The sequence below is a fragment of the Lynx canadensis genome, chromosome B3 (assembly GCF_007474595.2).
Source record: "Lynx canadensis isolate LIC74 chromosome B3, mLynCan4.pri.v2, whole genome shotgun sequence".
NCBI lineage: Eukaryota > Metazoa > Chordata > Mammalia > Carnivora > Felidae > Lynx > Lynx canadensis.
In genome coordinates, this window is record NC_044308.2 from 117,806,016 (window position 1) to 117,824,802 (window position 18,787).

Below are 18,787 nucleotides of genomic sequence, written 5' to 3' on the forward strand. Positions count from 1 at the left end.
GTTTGCAGTGAGAATTCTGAAGCCTCCCTCTCTAATGCACCCCAAACGCGTAACAGTCCGTCACATTCTGCCTATCACTCCGCCAGGTGACTTTGCTCCTGGCAATAGAGAGTCTGTCTGATCATTTGCTTTTAAAAAACACTGAATTGCATTTCGCTTGTTGCGTTTTCTTTAAGTATTTCTAAAACTATTCGTTTTCTTTTGAGTATTTAAAACCCAGAGTCCAGTGTCATAACAGCCCTCTCTTCTAAGCTGGCAACGGTAGAGTAAAAAGCTCAACATTAGGTATTAGGTTTGGAAAACAAATGAACACAGACAGGCCACCCTGTCAGGTCCTTAAGAGTTCCATGAGGGTATGTGCAATGGAAACCATGGTCCTTTTTCAATTACTGAGTTGCTACTCAAGTCAGTCTGGATCCCTAAACAACCCAAAACCCAAATATAAAAGGTTTGCAACCAAGCAAGGGAAGAACTGAGTTGTTGTAGTAAACCCAGGTGTGGTCATCTCAGTACTTCCCTTGGGACTCGGAGCAGGAAAGACCCTGGGGAGAAATATGGAAAGGAGCAATGACTTCTCACTGCTAGCACGAACCACCCAACTGAACTGTATTTCGCCTACTAGTCAGCAATGGATCAGACTAAAGATGAATCTGAGATCTTTTCTCCCTCCCTGCCTTGTGCTTTGGCTCAGCTGGGACATAAAACAATATGAAAAATAGGTAGCACCAACCCATCATGACCAGCCAAAAATAATGGTTTGGTTAGAGTTGAAAAACACAACAACTTGAACAAAACTTGAAGACCTGAACTCATGTTGAGAATGAAAGGATAAGACCATTGTCTTTTTTGTTCATTTTAGTCTTTGGAGAGGTTAAAGATGAAAATTTCAAAACACGCCAAATCGATTCCAGATTAGCCCTGAGAATACCTGTCCTTTTGCTCCCTTGATCTATCAGGGTCTCTTTTGTCTATTTTATATGAGAAAATGGGATGAGTGGCCAATGGAAGTGGTATTTACGCAGCTGCCCATGAGCCCAGGGGTCTCAGACTCCCGCAATTCAAGATGTGGCTGCTCTCCCTATGGTCATGCTTCCACACTCTTCCAGTTCGCCCCCGGCATTTCCATAGAACAAACGCATCTTCTCGTTATGTGCGCATCATCCGACACAAGGAGGCATGTGGCCCGTGCCTCTGGGTCTTTCCCGGACACTACCTCCCTGCTGTCCACAACACACACAAAGAAACAGCCACCTTGTGGAAAGGCCAGACACAAGCCAAAGACTCCTTTCCCTTTTTGCTCCATCTCAGGGCATCATTTTGGTTCTTAAAACTCAAAGAAGAAAAATATGAAAATGACCTGAAAACTCCTCTCCACTCAAAATCACCACCGTCACTTCTCCACGCGAGCCTTCAACTCCCACACAAGACAGCAGAGGGGTGCAAGTGGTCCTGGTCTATGGGCACAGATGCAGGTAGGGGCCACACTCACCAGAGCGTCCACAGTCCGCACAGGATACCAGCTCCTCAGGCCGCCCGCTCTTCTTGTTCATGTTAGAGCCCCCCAAGCAGAAGTCACAGTAGTTGTTGGGAATGACTGTCCCATCCGGTCCTTTCTGGGCTATAGGAACATTAAAAAAAAAAAAAATCCGATTTTTGACTGCCATGAGCTTCTACTGGCCCCTCTTCTCCCATGGCGTGACAGAATCTGCTCCGGAAAGAATATCAAGTCTAGGATATGAGGCCTTGTTACAACGAAATGATTAAATTGGGCGAGGTTTTCTTTTTGATCCTCTTCAGTTCAACAGTTCTAATACCTTGCAAGCCATCCAGGGTTTAGTTTGATTTTTGCAATATTTGCAAAACCCATCTCTGTGTTTTTACAGAAACTACCCTTGCTCCTCTGATGTCATTCCCTGGATGAGCAAAGCATCTAGAAGGCCTACTAGTCAAGTAAACTTCTCTCATCACTGAACAATCAGCCCTCAGGGCTTAGGCTCAAACAGCAGGTAGCAACCATAAACATTGGTGGAATGAGAGGGAGAGAATGGCCAATGCCTAGGCCTTGCCTTTGGGAAAGATGCTCTTATTCAGGAGATATTCCTCCTGTCCCTGAAAAGAAAAAACAAAGAAGGAAATCTCCTTCCAGGAAGGACATTGAGGATGCTTCTGGGCACTCTGATGAACATCTTGGCAGGTACACAAGGGTCCACTCTTACTCGGCCTCATCTCCCTAAAGTCCAGACTCATTGACATGGAGAAAACTCAGGACTAGTTCATCAGCAGACTTCAAGCACCTAGAAACAGAACTGGACACTTAGCCTCGCCTCATGCCAAAGATAGGTTGAATGGTGAGTTAGTGAGCGCGTCTTGAGGCTTAAGATCTTCATAAGCCACCCCTGCTGAAGGTCCTCATTCAAAGGCAAAGAAAAATCTTAGGACATGATCTTAAAAACAAAGCTTGCGAGAACGGCACCTAGTGTCAAGCACTGAAACCATTCTCAGTTCCTAGGAGATGGCTGAAAAGGCTTGGACAGGTTTCTTTGCATGGAGAGAAATGCCTCCATTCTCCTGGTCTTCGATCCTCGTTGTGGAGATTTTTTTTTTGTCACGTTAACACTCCCTGTTTGCAACTAAGAAGAAAAGTCTGTCTGTTTATGGGATCAGCCTAAACCACAGGGGTATCTTCTTCCTCACTATACCCAATGTCTGCTGCTATCTTTCATTATTTACTGGCTAACATTAATCAGGGTCCCGTAGGGTACAAATCTGTAAAAGGAAGCAGATATGTGAGCAGAAATACCATCCAGACAGTAAGTGATAAACGGATTCACCCACTTTAATATGATTCCCTCTGGCCTTCACTTCCTCCATGCCTCTGCTTTGCCTCCAGGAATAGAAAAACTTACCTGGGAAGGCAGAAGACAAAAGCTTGCAGAATTACATTATAGAGAGTTAATCCATTTATCAGTTGCTATTTGGATTGTTTAATCAGTTTCTAAGTCATTGATTTTCATCTTTAGGGAGGCAGCCAATTCTCTGCAAAAACGTGTTGGCTGTTGGGGACAGACAGAGGAGTTGGCCACCCCCGTGGCCTGTTGAGTGTCTTCATCAAGGACTGTGTCTTAAAGACATGACATGTCACACAGAACGGTTTTGCAAATAATCTCCAAAAATCTCGCAAAAATGTTACTCTAAAATTTTCATTGTCCAAGTCCAGAAAGAAGCTCCTTTCTTCTTTCTCTCTTATTTGCCACCTTCACCATGTTTAGAACTCCCTTAAGAAAATCCAAGCATGTCTATGAAGCAAATAAACTCAGGGTTTTCCCATTATAGACTATCCTAAAAATCAATCCAAAAGTGAACAGGAAGAAGTGGGTATATGAAATTAAGGGGCTGAGTGTAAACCAAAGCTAACTTTCGTCATTGATATGAACTAGAAACAAAATGTGGCCATGCCAGTCATAACTCAGGTAGCTTCCCGCATGAAAAGCGATCAAAGAATTCCACGTAGATCATCCCACTAAAAGTCTCAGAACCACATCCTCACCATCTGTCTCTCCTGTACTCTTAAGGACTTTCTATTATGTCAGATTTTCTCTCTTTTCACAAAATCTTAAAGCAACCAAAGAATCTGGTTTTCTCCAACACACTGTATGCCTTGCGATTTACGAGGATGAAGTAGAATATAGACTATAAGAACTCCCAGGTAACTCTTTACAATCTTCATCACCAACAGACCATTGGATGCCCTCATCGAATCAGGAACTCTAATACTGCAAGAATTAAAAATTCAGAAATGATCTAGTAGAGCAAAGCAGATAGTGATAGAGAAATTGGTCCTGTGTAAAAAAGCCAAAGGAACAGCATTTAATTTATCTAATGAAGAGAAGTTTCTGAGAAGACTGGATCCGAGCAGGATCCCCACATATATTTGTGTTGGTTGCTGGCCATACAGAGTGCCTGGTCAAGGGGGTGAAGAAGGTGCTAAGACCCCAGTTGTAGGCCCTGCTGTGTGTAGCTGTGACATGTCAGGGCTGGGGGGGGAGGGGAAAGGTATCATTTTAGTCTAGCATTGACCCAGTATACAAAGTGACAGTGAATATCAGGCTTCATTTTCGGCAAAATCCTACTCTCTTCTCATAATAGTGAATTCAGAACTTCCTTTCATCTTGGTATAATGGTGTGGGATAGACTAATCAATAGCTTTTGCCTCCAGTCCTCTTATACCTTTTGGTATTTAGAATTGGTTTCAGGGTGATTTTTCCCATAAAGTTCTCCCAACTCCCCAGCCAAAATGGCCAGTCAGGCCTTGGGAGGGCACTCTGTTGACATCACTTTTATGACCCTTCTCTTGTTTATACACATGTACTCCGGCCTCATCGACCTGCACTAAACGATCTACTCCTCCAGGTCGGGCACCATGTCTAACTCATCACCGGAACACCTACATGGCCTGCGTGCAGGAAATGGTTAACCACAATGTGTAGGATGAATGGCTTAGAAAAGGATGGCAGAGATGTGAGTAGACAGCCCAGTGACACCCCTGGGACATCCTCCTAGTGGGGACAGAGCACTGTGTTTGCTTGCCCTGTGGCAGAGTTATCTGTCGCTCGGAATATCATTCACTATATAGTTTATTTCCCAAATCCTCAGAGAGAAGTGCTGGTCCATGTCTAGATGGATTGGTCAGTCATCTGGCCTGGCATCACGTCTAGCTCCCGGAGTAAAGGGAGGGTGGCTTTACTGAGGGCCCTGGGTTGCTGGAAGAATAACACTGTAGCCCTACTATGGTAGGAGAAACAGCATCCTGTTCACAAACATACAAAAAAAGTAGAAGACTGTGATTCATTGTCTCTTGAGAAGGGGACACCCGGTTGCTACCCACTCAGTCTCCCTCTTGTTCAATGGCTTCTTGAAAAGAAAAAGAAGCAGACATTTACTACGCTTCAAAACTGTGACAGATCTTATGCTGGATGCTTTACATACATTGTTTCATTGATTCTCACAAAAACTTTGTGAAGTGGAGATTATTCGACAGATGAGGTAACTGGGACTCAGAGAGATTAAGGGGCTGGCTTCAGGCCCGTTCCAAAGTGCAGGAGGGGAGATTCACCCCTGAGCTGTCTATGTCCCCAGAGACTCTGCCTCCTGGAAAGTCCAGAGGCAAACACTTCCTGGCCATACCTCGCATATAAAATATTTCATAAATCTCTTTCGAGTCAACTTGATTCACCCATATGTCAATTAGGAAGCCCAAAGGGACAAAAATTATTGAGATCGGCCTGATAAAAGCAGAAATTCCCTTTGAACTTAAATTTGATGTCCCTACCACGGTAACCACGCTGGGTGATCCTGTTTATTGTCACATACTCTGTGAAAACACTTCTCCAGAGAATTCCAGAAGCTCTGGAAGGAATTTTTTCAAGTAAAGCTTACACCACAGCTATACTGGCCTATGGCCTGACCCAGCCATGAGCAATTTCCTGGTACCGTGTATGAGATCATTATAAAAAGGATTTTACTATAAATAGGAAGCTCACCCAGACCTGGTGAGAGGGATTTAAATAGAGATTCTGCTTCTGCCTATGGGAAATCGAGTCCCACTTTATAGAATAAGACAACAGGAGGGCAAAGACCCGAGTGGTATCTCGATGGCAACGTCCGTAAAGATGGATTTGGTTTTTCATTGATTAATGTTCACGGGCTGAGATCATATAAGAGATACGAGGGAGCTGCCAAGAAAATAAAGTGAGCCCGAAGAGTTTAGGAATTTACCTGGGGGAGATAACTCTAAAAATCTCAAAGGGGGAAAAAAATGGAAATCAAGAACAAAGTTCATGAAAATACACACACACACACACACACACACACACACACACACACAACAGAAGATGGGAGGGAGCACTCCAATCAAACCAAAAGAAAGGAAAAGCCAAGCCCCAAACAGTCTCCCCGCCACGCCCGGTAAAGGGTGAGCAGTCATTCTGGAAAGGTCTCAGTGTACACTACAGGATTTTTTTTTCACTCTGATCAGGCCACGTGTCTATGGCAAACAAGGCCCCGAATCTTCCCTAAAACTCCCACCCACACGGGGCTGTCTTCGCCCCTTTCGGTCTGATTTCTGCTCTGACGTGCCTGCCCCTCATGAAAAGAAAGAGTGGCGGGGACGGCCTGGCCACCAGCAACATCCCCTCAGCTGGTTCTACCAAGACCAAAGCTGTGTCCCAAATGTCCTAGGGAAATAGGAAGCAAGCCAGGAGTTGAGGCTCCTCTGTGGCACATCCACAAAAGCGTGACTTCACATCCTGAGCAGAAGCTCAGCCGGCCTGCCAGGGCCTGGTGTGCACACGCACGCGGCCGTGCTCTGTGCCCATGACCCAGCTGCAGCCCAGGGACCATGTCTTCCAGGGCCTGCTAGTTGGGTGTGTGGCCCTTGGGGAGCCCGAGGGGCAGTGAGAAGAGCCCTCCAGGAGGAGCTGTGCCTCGCCCCTCTCACTTGCTCCCCCACCGCCCTCCACGGCTGACAGTTCCCATCCCTCCGCAGGGCTGACCTGTTTCCATGGCAACCGGAATCCTAGGCTCTGGCAGCCTCTGGTCTTGCCACCTGTTATTACTTCATCTCTCAAGTGTAAAGCATCCTAGCCAGTGCCACTTGGCTGTGCAGAGCGCATCTTCAGAGGACGGAGTAAAGAAAAGGGGAGAGGAAAGAGGGAGAGCGGAAAGGCAGCCCCAGGCTGGCCACACAGGACACACGGGACAGGCCGGGCCATGGGAGGAAGGGAAGGCGAGGAGGGAGGGTGTAAGCCAACGTGCCTTCCCTTCAGAATCAGCGAGCAGGCCTCAGCTGGAGGCCACCGCCACATCCTGCTACCTTGTACCCAGCCTTTAATGAGGGCCGTGGGAGGGGCAGGGAGCGGGTGGCCGCTGGGGCAGCTGCACAGAGATCTGCGCGGGCCCACACAGAGCAGAGCAAGGAGAGGGTTAAAGTAGCAAGATAAAGACTGTGGGGAAGGCTGGACCAGAGGGCAAACAGAGTCTCAAAGCCTGGATAAATGGCCTTAATTCTCATGCTCTTGCTCACCCTACTCCTTACGTGTTTACTCATATAAATTATCCCCAAGGCCTGACACCTTTTTTCACTGCTTCCCGAGAACTGATGAAAAAATAAATCCTACAGATCCAAGGAATAAAAATGTTGGGATTCCATTCAGGCCGGTTCTTCTTGGCTACAAACAGCAACTCGGGCCCCACCCCAGGGCTCCAGAAGGAAGACGAACGATGCCTTCCTCCCTGAACGTGGAAAGGCAAGGGGCCTGGGGAGCCTGGCAGCGAAACGGACTCCGGGGTCCACTCCCCACACGCCCGTTAGGCCACGAGAGTCCTCAACCGCAGAGAACTCGCTCTCCCTCACGGGCCATTTCGCCACCTAGCACCGAGGACAAAGTGAATGTACGGTAAGGATTAAGGAGACAGTACTGCTAATGCAGAGTGATTCCAGGCACTGAGATTAGTCCGCCGGGAGAAACGAAGGCCAAGGGCTGATTCAGTGAGTCTCCACGTTTATGGACGGGCCTCGATCGCCACAGTCCATGTTGTTCAGGGCCACACGAGGAAGAATGAGCTGAAATGGCAGTGCGTGCCGCAAGAAAGCCGGAAGCGAAGCCAGTTGAACAAAGGCGCAGTAGAGGCCTCCGCCCGCGGGAAGATTTCCCTGGGCCAGGGGTTGAGTGCATGCCCTTCTAGAGGCAAGAGAATATACCAGCTGGCATCGTAAGGCCCCTTTTCGGCCTATGATTTGATGATTATGAGAGGGTGAAGGAAGGATCAGAAAAGTAAGGTGTTCCAAACCAGGGGAGCTCAGCATCTCCTCATGTGCTCTGCTTGTGGCCATGTCTCTCTCCCTGTTCATCATGAGCTCCCTGAGCGGGGTCTTTAATCGCGGAATCCCCACCACCCAGCACAGCGACTGACCCAGCACTGGCAACAAATACTTAACGAAAGGGATAGACGATCTTCACAGAGGCTTTTTGGACATAGAAAATACTCAGGCAGAGGGGAGGCAAAGACGAGGAGTGGAGTGGATGTCAAGTGTCCCCTGAGGACCAAGTGACCATTCTAAGGCACTGCCGGTGTCAGTCCTGTTCATAACGGGGACAGAAAGAGGGAGCAGTAGAAGTAACAGGCAGGCTCATCAGAGAGTATAAAGCTGTGATGGAGAAAGCCACTGGACCCGCCCTCCCTCGGGAACCCTTTCCTTGAGGCATTTCTTGGAAAACCAGGAAGGAAGGACTTAAGAACTCCCAGACTCCGTTGGTCCCACAGCCCCTTGAACCCCATGTTTGGTCTCTCACCAGGGGCCCTGCAGCAGCTAGAGAGAAAATAGGCCATCTTACTCTGCGATTGGATGGCTGCAGGATCTTTATCAAAGTTTTAAGTGTGGTGTCAGTCACCTCACCTTTCCTTGCGTCTACCTTCTTTTCCTCCATCTTTATGGAGTGCAAAACTCAGACCATTAGACACACACCTTGATAATATTTACCCCTAAACACTGTGCCGTAAAAACAGAAAACATGTCTGCTCACATCTATGTCTCCATCCTGACAGACGTATTTGCTTAGAGTTGCAGTTTGCCAGGAATTTGGATACCACATCACCCATTCTGGGGCCAGATGGTCACATGACCCATCAGTAATGTCCTTTGTGCTACAGCCCCAGGCTGGCAACTTTGAGTCTGTCACTGATGCTTCGGAAAAGCGAGGAAAAGACCAAGCAAAGCTGATTGCTTTTCTCGGTGCTGATTAGGGAAAGCACAAGGAGATATTTCAATTTTTCAGTGGAAGGTCATATGGGTCAGCTCATGCCCTGGCGTAGCAACTTGTTATTGCCACCAAATGAGTCAGTTGAAGGGACAAACGTTTAATCTGGGAGTAACTATGTCAACAGGGCTCTGAATGAAGTGGTGTCCTTCCCCTCAGAGAATTGCAGGACATCTCGGTGCTTTAGAGCAGGATAAGCCTCGTCCGTTTAAGTTGTCAGGATATTATTATTGTGATATTAGAATTCAGCCAGCCCCCCTTCCTCTCTTGCTCTAGCCTTGCCTCTCTCCACACCTCTTCCCCACCACCTCCAGGGGGCGCAGGTACATGTCAACCCCAGCTGCCCACAGTGGACCAGCATTTTCTAGGTTCTCGAGACTGAAACACAGTACTCAGGGAAAGGAAAAGGATGCGCCTCAAGCGTAAGACCTGAGGATTACAACCGAGTCAAGAGACTACAGAGCCAAAGAGCAGCCCAGCCCAGGGATGAGGGCCCCGATGGGGGACACACCCAGAAAGCAGGCCAAGAAGCAGGTGCTGGGAGCCACAGACATGTTTGCCATGGGTAGGCCAGAGCCTTAGGAAAAGAGTGAAAACCAAGTTTATCCCATGGATTTAATAGTGCAACCTGGTTCCTGGCTAGTCATCTGAGTGAATCGACAAGATAAAATAGACTGAACATCAGTCTCCAAAAAGTGGATTTCTCTAAGGCAGTGGTTCATCTGAGAACTTGTTAAAAATGCAAATTCTAGGCCCCTACGCCAGACCCACTGGTTCCGAAATTGTGCGGTAGGATCCAGCAGTCTCTTTTTTAAGGAACAGGTGATTCTGACGTGCTCAAGCTTGAGAACCACTGCTCTAACACCACACGTGTGTCACATACATTTTCTGTTAATATTGCACTTCATATGAATTGTCTTATTTAATCTTCACATGGCCCTAAGAGGTAGATGCATTAATGTTTCATTTTACATCATGATACTTGGGGCACAAGGAAGCTACGTGGTCTGTCTAAGGTCATGTGTTAGTAAGTGGCCCCACTGGCTCTGCACCCGGGCAGTGCGGCTCAAGCCCGCCTGCTACTGATCTACGATGGGCTCAAAAACCATACCCCCGTGGGAAGTCACGTCAGAGCTTGGCAGGCCCAAGGCCCAGAGGTTGGCAGGCCCTGGAGGGCAAGGATTCTCAAATTTGAGTGCCGTGCAAACCATTTAGGGAATCTCGGTAAAATGCAGATTAGGATTCATAGGTCTGGCTTGGAGCCTAAGATTCCATATTTCTTATCAGCTCCCCCACAGGGTAGCCTACAGTCTAGGTTTGCCTGGCACGGAGGGGTTCCCAAGGCACAGACTTTCAGTCTAAAAGTGGAAATGTCCTGGGCAAACCTGGATGAGTTGGTCACCTGAGTCCTAGCTGATGTTGAAGCTGCTGATTGCACTGTGAGAAGCAAAAATGCAGGCCCTCAAGGTGAGATCTGGATCATATTCAAGTGTGATTTAAGTTTTGAGAGTGGAATATGGCATAGTCTATTTTATACTTTAAAAAGATCACTTTGGGGCACCCGGGTGGCTCAGTTGGTTGAGTGTCCGACTTCTGCTCAGGTCATAATCTCGCAGTCTGTGGGTTTGAGCCCCACGTCAGGCTCTGGGCTGACAGCTCAGAGCCTGGAACTGCTTCAGATTCTGTGTCTCCCTCTCTCGCTGTCCCTCCCTTGGTCGCAGTCTGTCTCTCTCTCAAAAATAAACTTAAAAAAAATTTTTTTTTAAAGATCACTTTTGGGGTGCCTGAGTGGCTCAGTCAGTTAAGCGTCCAACTTCGGCTCAGGTCATGATCTCATGGTTCATGGGTTTGAGCCCCGCGTCAGGCTCTGTGCTGGCAGCTCAGAGCCCGGAGTCTGCTTCTGATTCTGTCTCCCTCTCTCTCCCTGCCCCTCCCCCCACTTTGGGTGGGATCACTTTGGCTACTCCATAGACAATAGACTCTAAGAGGTAAAAACAGGCTGAGAGGCCAATAAAGAAGCTGCAGTGATCCAAGAAGGAGCTGGTGGAGGCCAGGAGATGGAGAAAGGAAGACAGATGTGGAATACCTTTTGGAGGGGAAGCTGATACAGTTGTGAAGGAAAACAAAGCCAAGGATGAATCCTAGGATTTCTACCTTAGGCACAGCATTAGTTTTTTTAAAGAATGACGTCAGAAAGAGATAGATAGATAGATAGATAGATAGATAGATAGATAGATAGGAGAGCTAGAAAAGAGCATGAGACACAAATGAGAGAAAGATGCAAGAAAATTACTGAACTAAGTGATGTATGATTTTTTTTCTAGAGTAAGACTCATTTACGAATTAAAATCGCAAGCAGAATTTGTAATGGGGGGGGGTTCCTATAATACCACAAACAGCTAAAGTTAGTGTTAAAGATTAAATGTGCCTATTAGGGACTGAATTGTGTCTCCCCCGCAAATGCATATGTTGAAACCCTAACCTCAACATGATGGTATTTGGAGGTTGGGCCTTGGGGAGGTGATTAGGTTTAGATGAGGTCATGAGGATGGTGGGATTAGCGGCCTTATAAGAAGAGATACTAGAGAGCTTACTACTCTCTCCCGACATGTATCAAGGAAAAGCCATGCAAGGACACAGTAAGAAGATGTCTATCTCCAACCCAAGAGGAGAGTCCTCACCCAACACTGACACTGCCAGCACTTTTATATTGGATATCCAGTCTTCAAGACTATGAGAAGTAAATCCCTATTGTTGAAGCCACCTATGGTATTTCGTTAGGCAGTCTAAGATGAGTACCCATTAATACATCTGTTTCTTTTGAAAAGCCACTGTTGGATATGATGCACTTCATGATTGGCCTACAGGTGAAAATTGAGGGACGTCGCTAGAACTGTGACAAAGATCTCATCTTTGGGATTAGGAGCCGTCACTTGGGGTTCCAATGTCTTGACTTAATTGAAAGGTGTCCAACTCAAGCACATTCACATCTCAGCTTTCCATCTTGCTCACCGTGTGACCCGGGGGAAGATACTCATCCTTGCTGAGCCTCAGTTTTCTCCTGTGCAAAATGAGAGTAATAGCATGTGCCTCACAGACTACGAACTCTACACGAGACAATGCATGTGAAGGACCTGGCACCTATTAGGTATTCTGTCATTTCTTCCCCCTCTTTCTTCTCCTATGTGAAATAATTTAGCTTCTGATAAAGGAAGGGGAAAAAAATCAAAGGCCTACATCAGTAAACTTTCCCAAGAGGCGACACGTGACCGGAGAATTCCCATTCACGCTCCAAGTCCCTGAGCACATCAGGTGGAGTCTGTGCCTTGGTGTCCTCTAGGGGACACACAGCAGCTACCTCACAGGGTTGCTGTGAGGAATGACTGAGACGAACGTGGCACGCCTAGCACGGTGTCTGACATGTTCAAGGAATGTATTGAAAGTATTATTGTCATTGTCATGACTCAGGACAGGGGACTCCTTCAACTCCTTACTTGAACATTCTAGGTAAGTAGGCCCAAAGTGTGAGAGAAATGAAAGAGGCTCACAGAAAGGCAAGTTGGTGGGTGGAGACCCTGTCCTGGGGAAATGGGACGGCAAGCACAGGGATGCTACACTTGGCCAGATTTCGTTCCACAGCTTCCTCCCGCTGGGCTTCCTGCATCCATCTTATTTCCCCAATTAAACCAGAAATTGTCCTAGGGCGAAGACGGCATGTTTTCACTTTTTTAGAGGCCTGATTCAACGGAGCCCCACAAGTGGTCACAGGCTCAGTAAGCGCTCAATAAATGCTCACGTTTAGCCTGTACTGAAGGACTGGTGTCCTACAGCTAAGGTTTAGCAAGGGGCGGGGGGCGGGGAGGGGGCGCCAGGGCCTGGCCAGGCTCTGATAGCTCTGCCAACGCCACCGAGACCCCTACAGGCAGTTAGCGTCCTGGCATCACACGGCCACAGACAGGCCCCGACTCAGATTAGCCATCTGTGGTCATGGACATGCTCTGTCGGTCCGAATGGCACAGAGATGGGATAGGAGCATTCACAATGTGCAGGCATATGGTGCCCAACACCCACATCATCGCACTGCAGACTCACGCAACCCCATGAGGTCACTTTGGTTTTTCTCTCCATCTCACAAGGCAACAAAGGAGCAAAGAAGTGTGAGGAACTGAGCCACAGTCACACACATACAAGATGGCAGAGGGGCAGGGCCATGACTCACGCCCCCTAGCCTGGCCAATTCCATTTCCATTCTCCCAGACTGCAGGTCTGAAAACTTAACTCCAAGTATACCCTCAAGGCCAGAGCAACCCCTCAGGTTTCTTTTCACTTCGTAATCTATGAACTGTTCCGTCAAATAATAATTCACCTAAAGAACACCTGTTGTTAGTTTCCAAATTTGCTCTTCAGGAAGTGGAAAGTGGCTCCCTCTTCCCGACAGAGCCCTGTTTCTGATCTTTCCTCTCTCTCCCCTGTAACAAAGGCTGAATTTCCTGCATCAAGGTTGGGTACGTGGTGGGTTGTGTGTGCTTCGTGGTTTTGCAGGCACCTTCAGAGTGATCCAAAATTCTCAAGCCTGTGTCGAAGGTAATTTTCACTCTCTCTCTTAAAGCTCTACTCGTTGCCCTCGGGCCATATGCTAGAGGACAGAAATGTCAGGAGACTAACATCTGTTAGATCTTTCCCATCAGTGTAGCAATGACATCATATGCTTCTTTTAGGTAATTTGCACATTATCAGACTAATTTTCAGATTATCTAATCAGCCGACATTACCCTTAATCAACTCAGCTCTCCTCTTCCAGTTCTACACGGTACAACATGCCCTCCAAAGGCGCACTAGGGTGGGGCTTTTTCTGCTCTTGACGGATACTGAAAGCCCAGCTATGTGCCAGGCACACCATCATTATGCAGAAGACTGAGACCTCCAAGGACCCAGGACAACCCAACTTCCATTCCACGGACCTGAGAAACAGGCTTGAAATAAATTTTATAGATCCATATTTTAAAAAGCACTTTCCTCTTAGGAGCTCCAAGTATGGCATAGAGAACATTTTATACTCATTTACGCTATTAGGTAAAAGAGATGTTCCATGTGACAATTAGTAATATGCCAAACAAAATTTTTTTATAAATCATTTGTCCTTGCCTTCTAGTAATTGCTACTGTGGCTCTCCTTTTCATACAGGATGACAGCTACACAGCTTGGCATAGAAGTCACGTCCAACGGTGGCTCCCGCTCACTTTCCCACCGTTCTTCCAATGCCACTGTCAGAGCAGACTACTACCCCTTGTCTGAGGCATCATGCTATTTCATGCCCCCCTGCCTTTGCCTCTACCTGGGAAGCCCTCTCCCCATCCTGGGAAATTCCTCTTCATTCTTCCAGAGCTAACTTGAATGTGACCTTCTCAGCAAAGCCTTTGCAAAGCCCTAATGCAGTGGTTCTCAAGCTTTTGTGGGCACCAGAATGCCCTGGAGGGCTCTCCAAAACACAGATCATGAGCCCCACCCTCAGAGTCTCTGTTTCAGGTCTCCTAGAGTCAAGAATCTGAATTTCCAACAAGTTCCCAGGTGATGCTGATGCCACACCTGGAGCACCACTGCCATAAGGGGTAGAAAGTGTACTGTGCCCTTGACCCTCTGCCCTTCACAATTCTATATGTACTCCATTACACACTCCTGCACAAGACTGTGAGCTCTCGAGGACAGGGATTAAGACAGTATTTAGCACAGCGATACTAAACCAATGAATAGATGGATAGATGGATAGATGGATAGATGGATAGATGGATGGATGGACAGACAGAAGAATGTATTAGACGGAATGTAGTTATTTACAGCGTTTCCATTCGAATCCAGAGCCTCATAAATGCCCACCCCCACCCCACCTCACAGAAAAGTACCTTGAAAACATCATCTTTAGTAGATTCTCACTCTGCATAGAAGATAAAAGGAAAGTCAAGAAGAGTTTTGATATTGTGAGCATGGGTCAAAAGAGTTTTGAATTCTAATCCAGTGCTCTCTGCTACCCTGGCCCCACTGGGGCTGTTTACCCAGGTACCTTTCAGAAGTCAAAAGAGAATGCTTCTCTTTTTTTTTTTTTAAGTTTATTTATTTATTTTGAGAGAAAGAGAGCATGAGTGGGGGAGGGCAGAGAGAGAAGGAGAAAGAGAATCCCAAGTGGGCTCCATGCTGTCAGCACAGAGCCCGATACGGGGCTTGAACTCACAAACTGCGAGATCATGACCTGAACCAAAATCAAGAGTCGGACACTTAACTCACTGAGCCACCCAGGCGCCTCCACAAAAGAACGCTTCTGCGTGGCACCACGTGGAATCCCAACCTGGCAAGCACTCCCTCCTTGTACTCATATACATGTAGTCTGTGTGTGTGTGTGTGTGTGTGTACCTGTATGTACACACACATATGTGCACACACACATACATACACACAGTGATCTTGGTTTTAGAAAGCAGACAGGGGTGATCAAAGAAATGCAAGAAGAAAGAAGAATCCAGCCTCACATGGGGAGGGGAAGGGGGGGGCCGCTTAGGCGGGGAAGACCCCAACAGAAAAGTACTACGTGCCAAGGTGAATGTTGGAGCTCCAAGCATCTCAGGGCTACCTATAGTTGGGGCAGAGAGACAAAGGCATGAAGGAAAGGGGACAAACCTAGAGAAGAGACAAGAAGTGTATACTCAGGAGAAAATGAGCGGCTAGGAGAGGAACAAAGGCGAGAGAACATCAGCCGGTGGGGGGTGGGGGGGCAGTCAATTGCTGAGCTGGCAGCACAGGGCAGCTGGGGGCTGAGGGGGTGAGGGGAGGTCAATGCTGGCTCCAGCACTCCGCTCTGCCCTTTCAGCAGCGGCACGCACAGGCATGAGCAATGGCTTGGCTGGAGACACAGTCAGGGGGTGCGGCAAGGGACGGCAGGTGGACCAAAGTCAAAAGGTCTCTACCGCTGCAGGTGGTACAAACGCAGATGCCCATGCCACAGAAAACTCGGGAGTCTGTAGGGCTGTTTTCCCCACAGGCCTGTGTGTGCTCACAAGCAGCTGGGCCACCCTGCAGTTCTGCTAAAGAGGGAAAAGTCAGCATTCCCACTTCGCTGGCATCCAGAACTTTTCCTGGGGGATCTGGAGATTAGCCTCTTGGATTAAACTCTCCTGCCTCCCTCCCCCACCCCAAAAGCCTCGCCAAGGGAGGATCACAAAGCTGAGACCTCAGACGCTGTCACGTTCAATTCACCACACAGCCCCAGTGGCATTTAGGGGCAGGATGGATGGGAGCCCACCCCCACCCCCAAACAGTGGGAGCAGCTAATGACTGGGTATTAACGATGCTGGCAATTAGTGCTCACGGGAAAGTGGTTGGGGGGCTGCTCACCAGGGGAATGTGGGAGGGAACAGAGCAGACATTCGGAGCAGCAAACAGATTGGTGGCGTGCGTGGTGCAAAGAACCTGGGAAGAGCTGCTGCCTCTTAAATTTCTTCAGAGAAATTGGGGAAGAGGGAAGGGATGGCTTCTGTGGACAGTAGGGGCCTTCCTGCCACACCCTCCTCCTCCTCGCTAGCAAAACTGGATTTAATCACGGAATTCTCAGAGGCATTGTGAAGAGATGTTGTTGAAAAGGTGTTTGTGAAGGTTCTGGAACGTTCCTCGTGTAAGGAGGCCCCAGATGAGCCTAGGGACAGCTACTCTTTTTTATGCAGCTTAAAACCCTTGGGTAGTCAGATGACCCTTTTTGAAGGACTCAGTTTGTCATCTGCAGGTGTCAAGGAGAAGGGCAGATGGGAGTTAGAGCCAAGAGGCTCACTGACAAGCCCACAGAGAGAACGCACAGCCAGATTGTGGACACATCTCCATCTAGGAGGAGGAAAGACTCAGCTTCCTGACCAAGCATGGCCATCTGGCCTCTCAGAGAGGACAGGAGGAGACAGAGGACACCGACTCACAAGAGTACACGAGGAGATCCTGGTGGACAGAGGAAACTATGGCAGTGCCCATCTTGGAAGTCAACAGTGAGCAAGTGGGGGCATTGGGGAGATGGCAGGGACGGCTAAGGAAGAGATTTCCTTGATCCACTCAGGGCCTGCAGCGTACCTGGGGGGACCACGAGGAACCTTCCTTTGCTGTTGCCATCACCATGCACACACACACAAAAGAGACGCAGACGAAAGAGAAGCATTCTAAACCCTAGAGCGTGAGTAAAAAACCACAACACAAGGACAAAATGGCTTGACATTTGAGAAGGGATGTCAAGAAGATAAGCCAGCGCTGGGGGGAGTGGGAAATAATACCAAGTTAACAAATACTTCAGAGAGAGCAACTGTGGCTAATAAATACTTTCCAGATAGCGACCCAAATCGAAAGAGCTCATTCTTGGCCTCCTTGCGGTAGGAGACAATAGGTACGCCTGGGCCACTTAGATCAGAGAAGGGATAAGAGGAGAGACGGGGAGACGCAAATGCCAGCTGCCCTGTGCATGTTCCTTTCTGAAAGATGAGTGTGACTGGACCAAGGGAACCTCTCCCTGGGGAGGAGAGAGAGAGAGAGAGACAGAGAGAGAGAGAGAGCTAAGCATTACTCAGAAGCTGGCAAGGGGAGACGCTCTGTCAGACACTCATGCTGGGTTTTCCAGGTTCTATCCAGATGACAACAGCAGGTGAGAAAATAAAGGTCGGTCACATGCACGAAAGACTTGAATCTTGCAAATGAGTAAGAATTAAAGAAGGCGTACGGGCTGAATTGGGTCCCCCCAAATGCATCTGTTGAAGCCCTAACTCCCACCTCCTCATGCCTCAGAATAGGACTATATTCAAGGAGAGGGCCTTTGAAGAGGTGATCAAGTTAGGGTGGGCCCTAATTCAATCTGACTGGTATCCTTACAAGAAGAAATTTGGGCACACAAAGAGACAGCAGGGGTACAGGAACACAGAGGGGCCACCACGTGAAGAGGGGGCGAGAGGGCAGACACTTGCAAGCCAAGGAGAGAGGCCTATGTGGGAACCAGTCCTGATGACACGTTGATCTGGGACTTGCAGCCTCCAGAAGAGCGAGAAAATTAATTTCTGTTCCTTAAGCCACCCAGTCTGTGATATTTTGTTATGGCAGCCTGAGCAAACTAATACAGAAGGCCATGTTACAGGAAGAAAGGAGGGTAGGGTTAGGCAAAACCAACATGAATCCGAAGAAAGGTCTTGGCCAAAGTATGTTAATTATTTCAAATATTTGGTGAAGGCAGCTGATGGACATCTGTTGACTAAGTTGATTGACTAAAATGCACAGGAGTCACCCTCAGATCCTAGAGTCTGGATATTTTTAAAGGTCTGATCCCTTTAATTACATTGAATTATTCACTTTAAGACTACCTACCACAAAATCTTGTGAACAAAATACAAAATACATGGCATGTCCACAATTATTCTTCACCTAATGATCTTAGAATGACCCATATCTTGAAGCAAGTCCTAAAGATTCCATCATGCCACCCCATTTTGAGTTTTTGACAAGTGTCCCCAGATTATGCGTCCTAATGGAGTGCTCAAGGAAAGCATACAGACTCAAGGGTCCTATTTTTCTAAGACAGGAGAGCCCTGAACCAAAATTGTGACCCTTATAACAGCCAAGGCAATAAATCAAGACTATCCCACATCTCTTGGTGGCCAAGGAGACGTTTAGAATGTCCATCTGAATTGACATGCCCAAGGGCTATGCCCAAGTCAGGGTGGTATCTGTGAGCGAAACTTCTGGAGCTGAGGGAAAAGAGGGATAGGTCTGGCATTTGACAATGGCCAGGTGAGGATGTTTCCTTGTACCTTAACGCTCATCTCCTTCCTCTGGGAACAGAACTGGGTGCGTCATCCGGCCCAGCTTACTCTAAACCTGGGGCTTAGATGACCCATGGGGTAGCTGGGGCTGGGCTAAAACAGCCAAGTCACCACAGGACACTGAAACACTCTACAGCCCTGCCC

At 47.9% G+C, this 18,787-nt stretch overlaps 1 protein-coding gene across 1 annotated transcript in view; it reads right to left on the minus strand.

The window, feature by feature from the left end:
* Positions 1-18,787, minus strand: part of DPF3 (double PHD fingers 3) — a 187,467-nt gene that overhangs the window by 54,243 nt on the left and 114,437 nt on the right. The window contains exon 9 of the mRNA XM_032593533.1: positions 1,490-1,618. Coding sequence (XP_032449424.1) covers positions 1,490-1,618 — 129 coding nt within the window. The remainder of the gene's footprint in view (positions 1-1,489; positions 1,619-18,787) is intronic.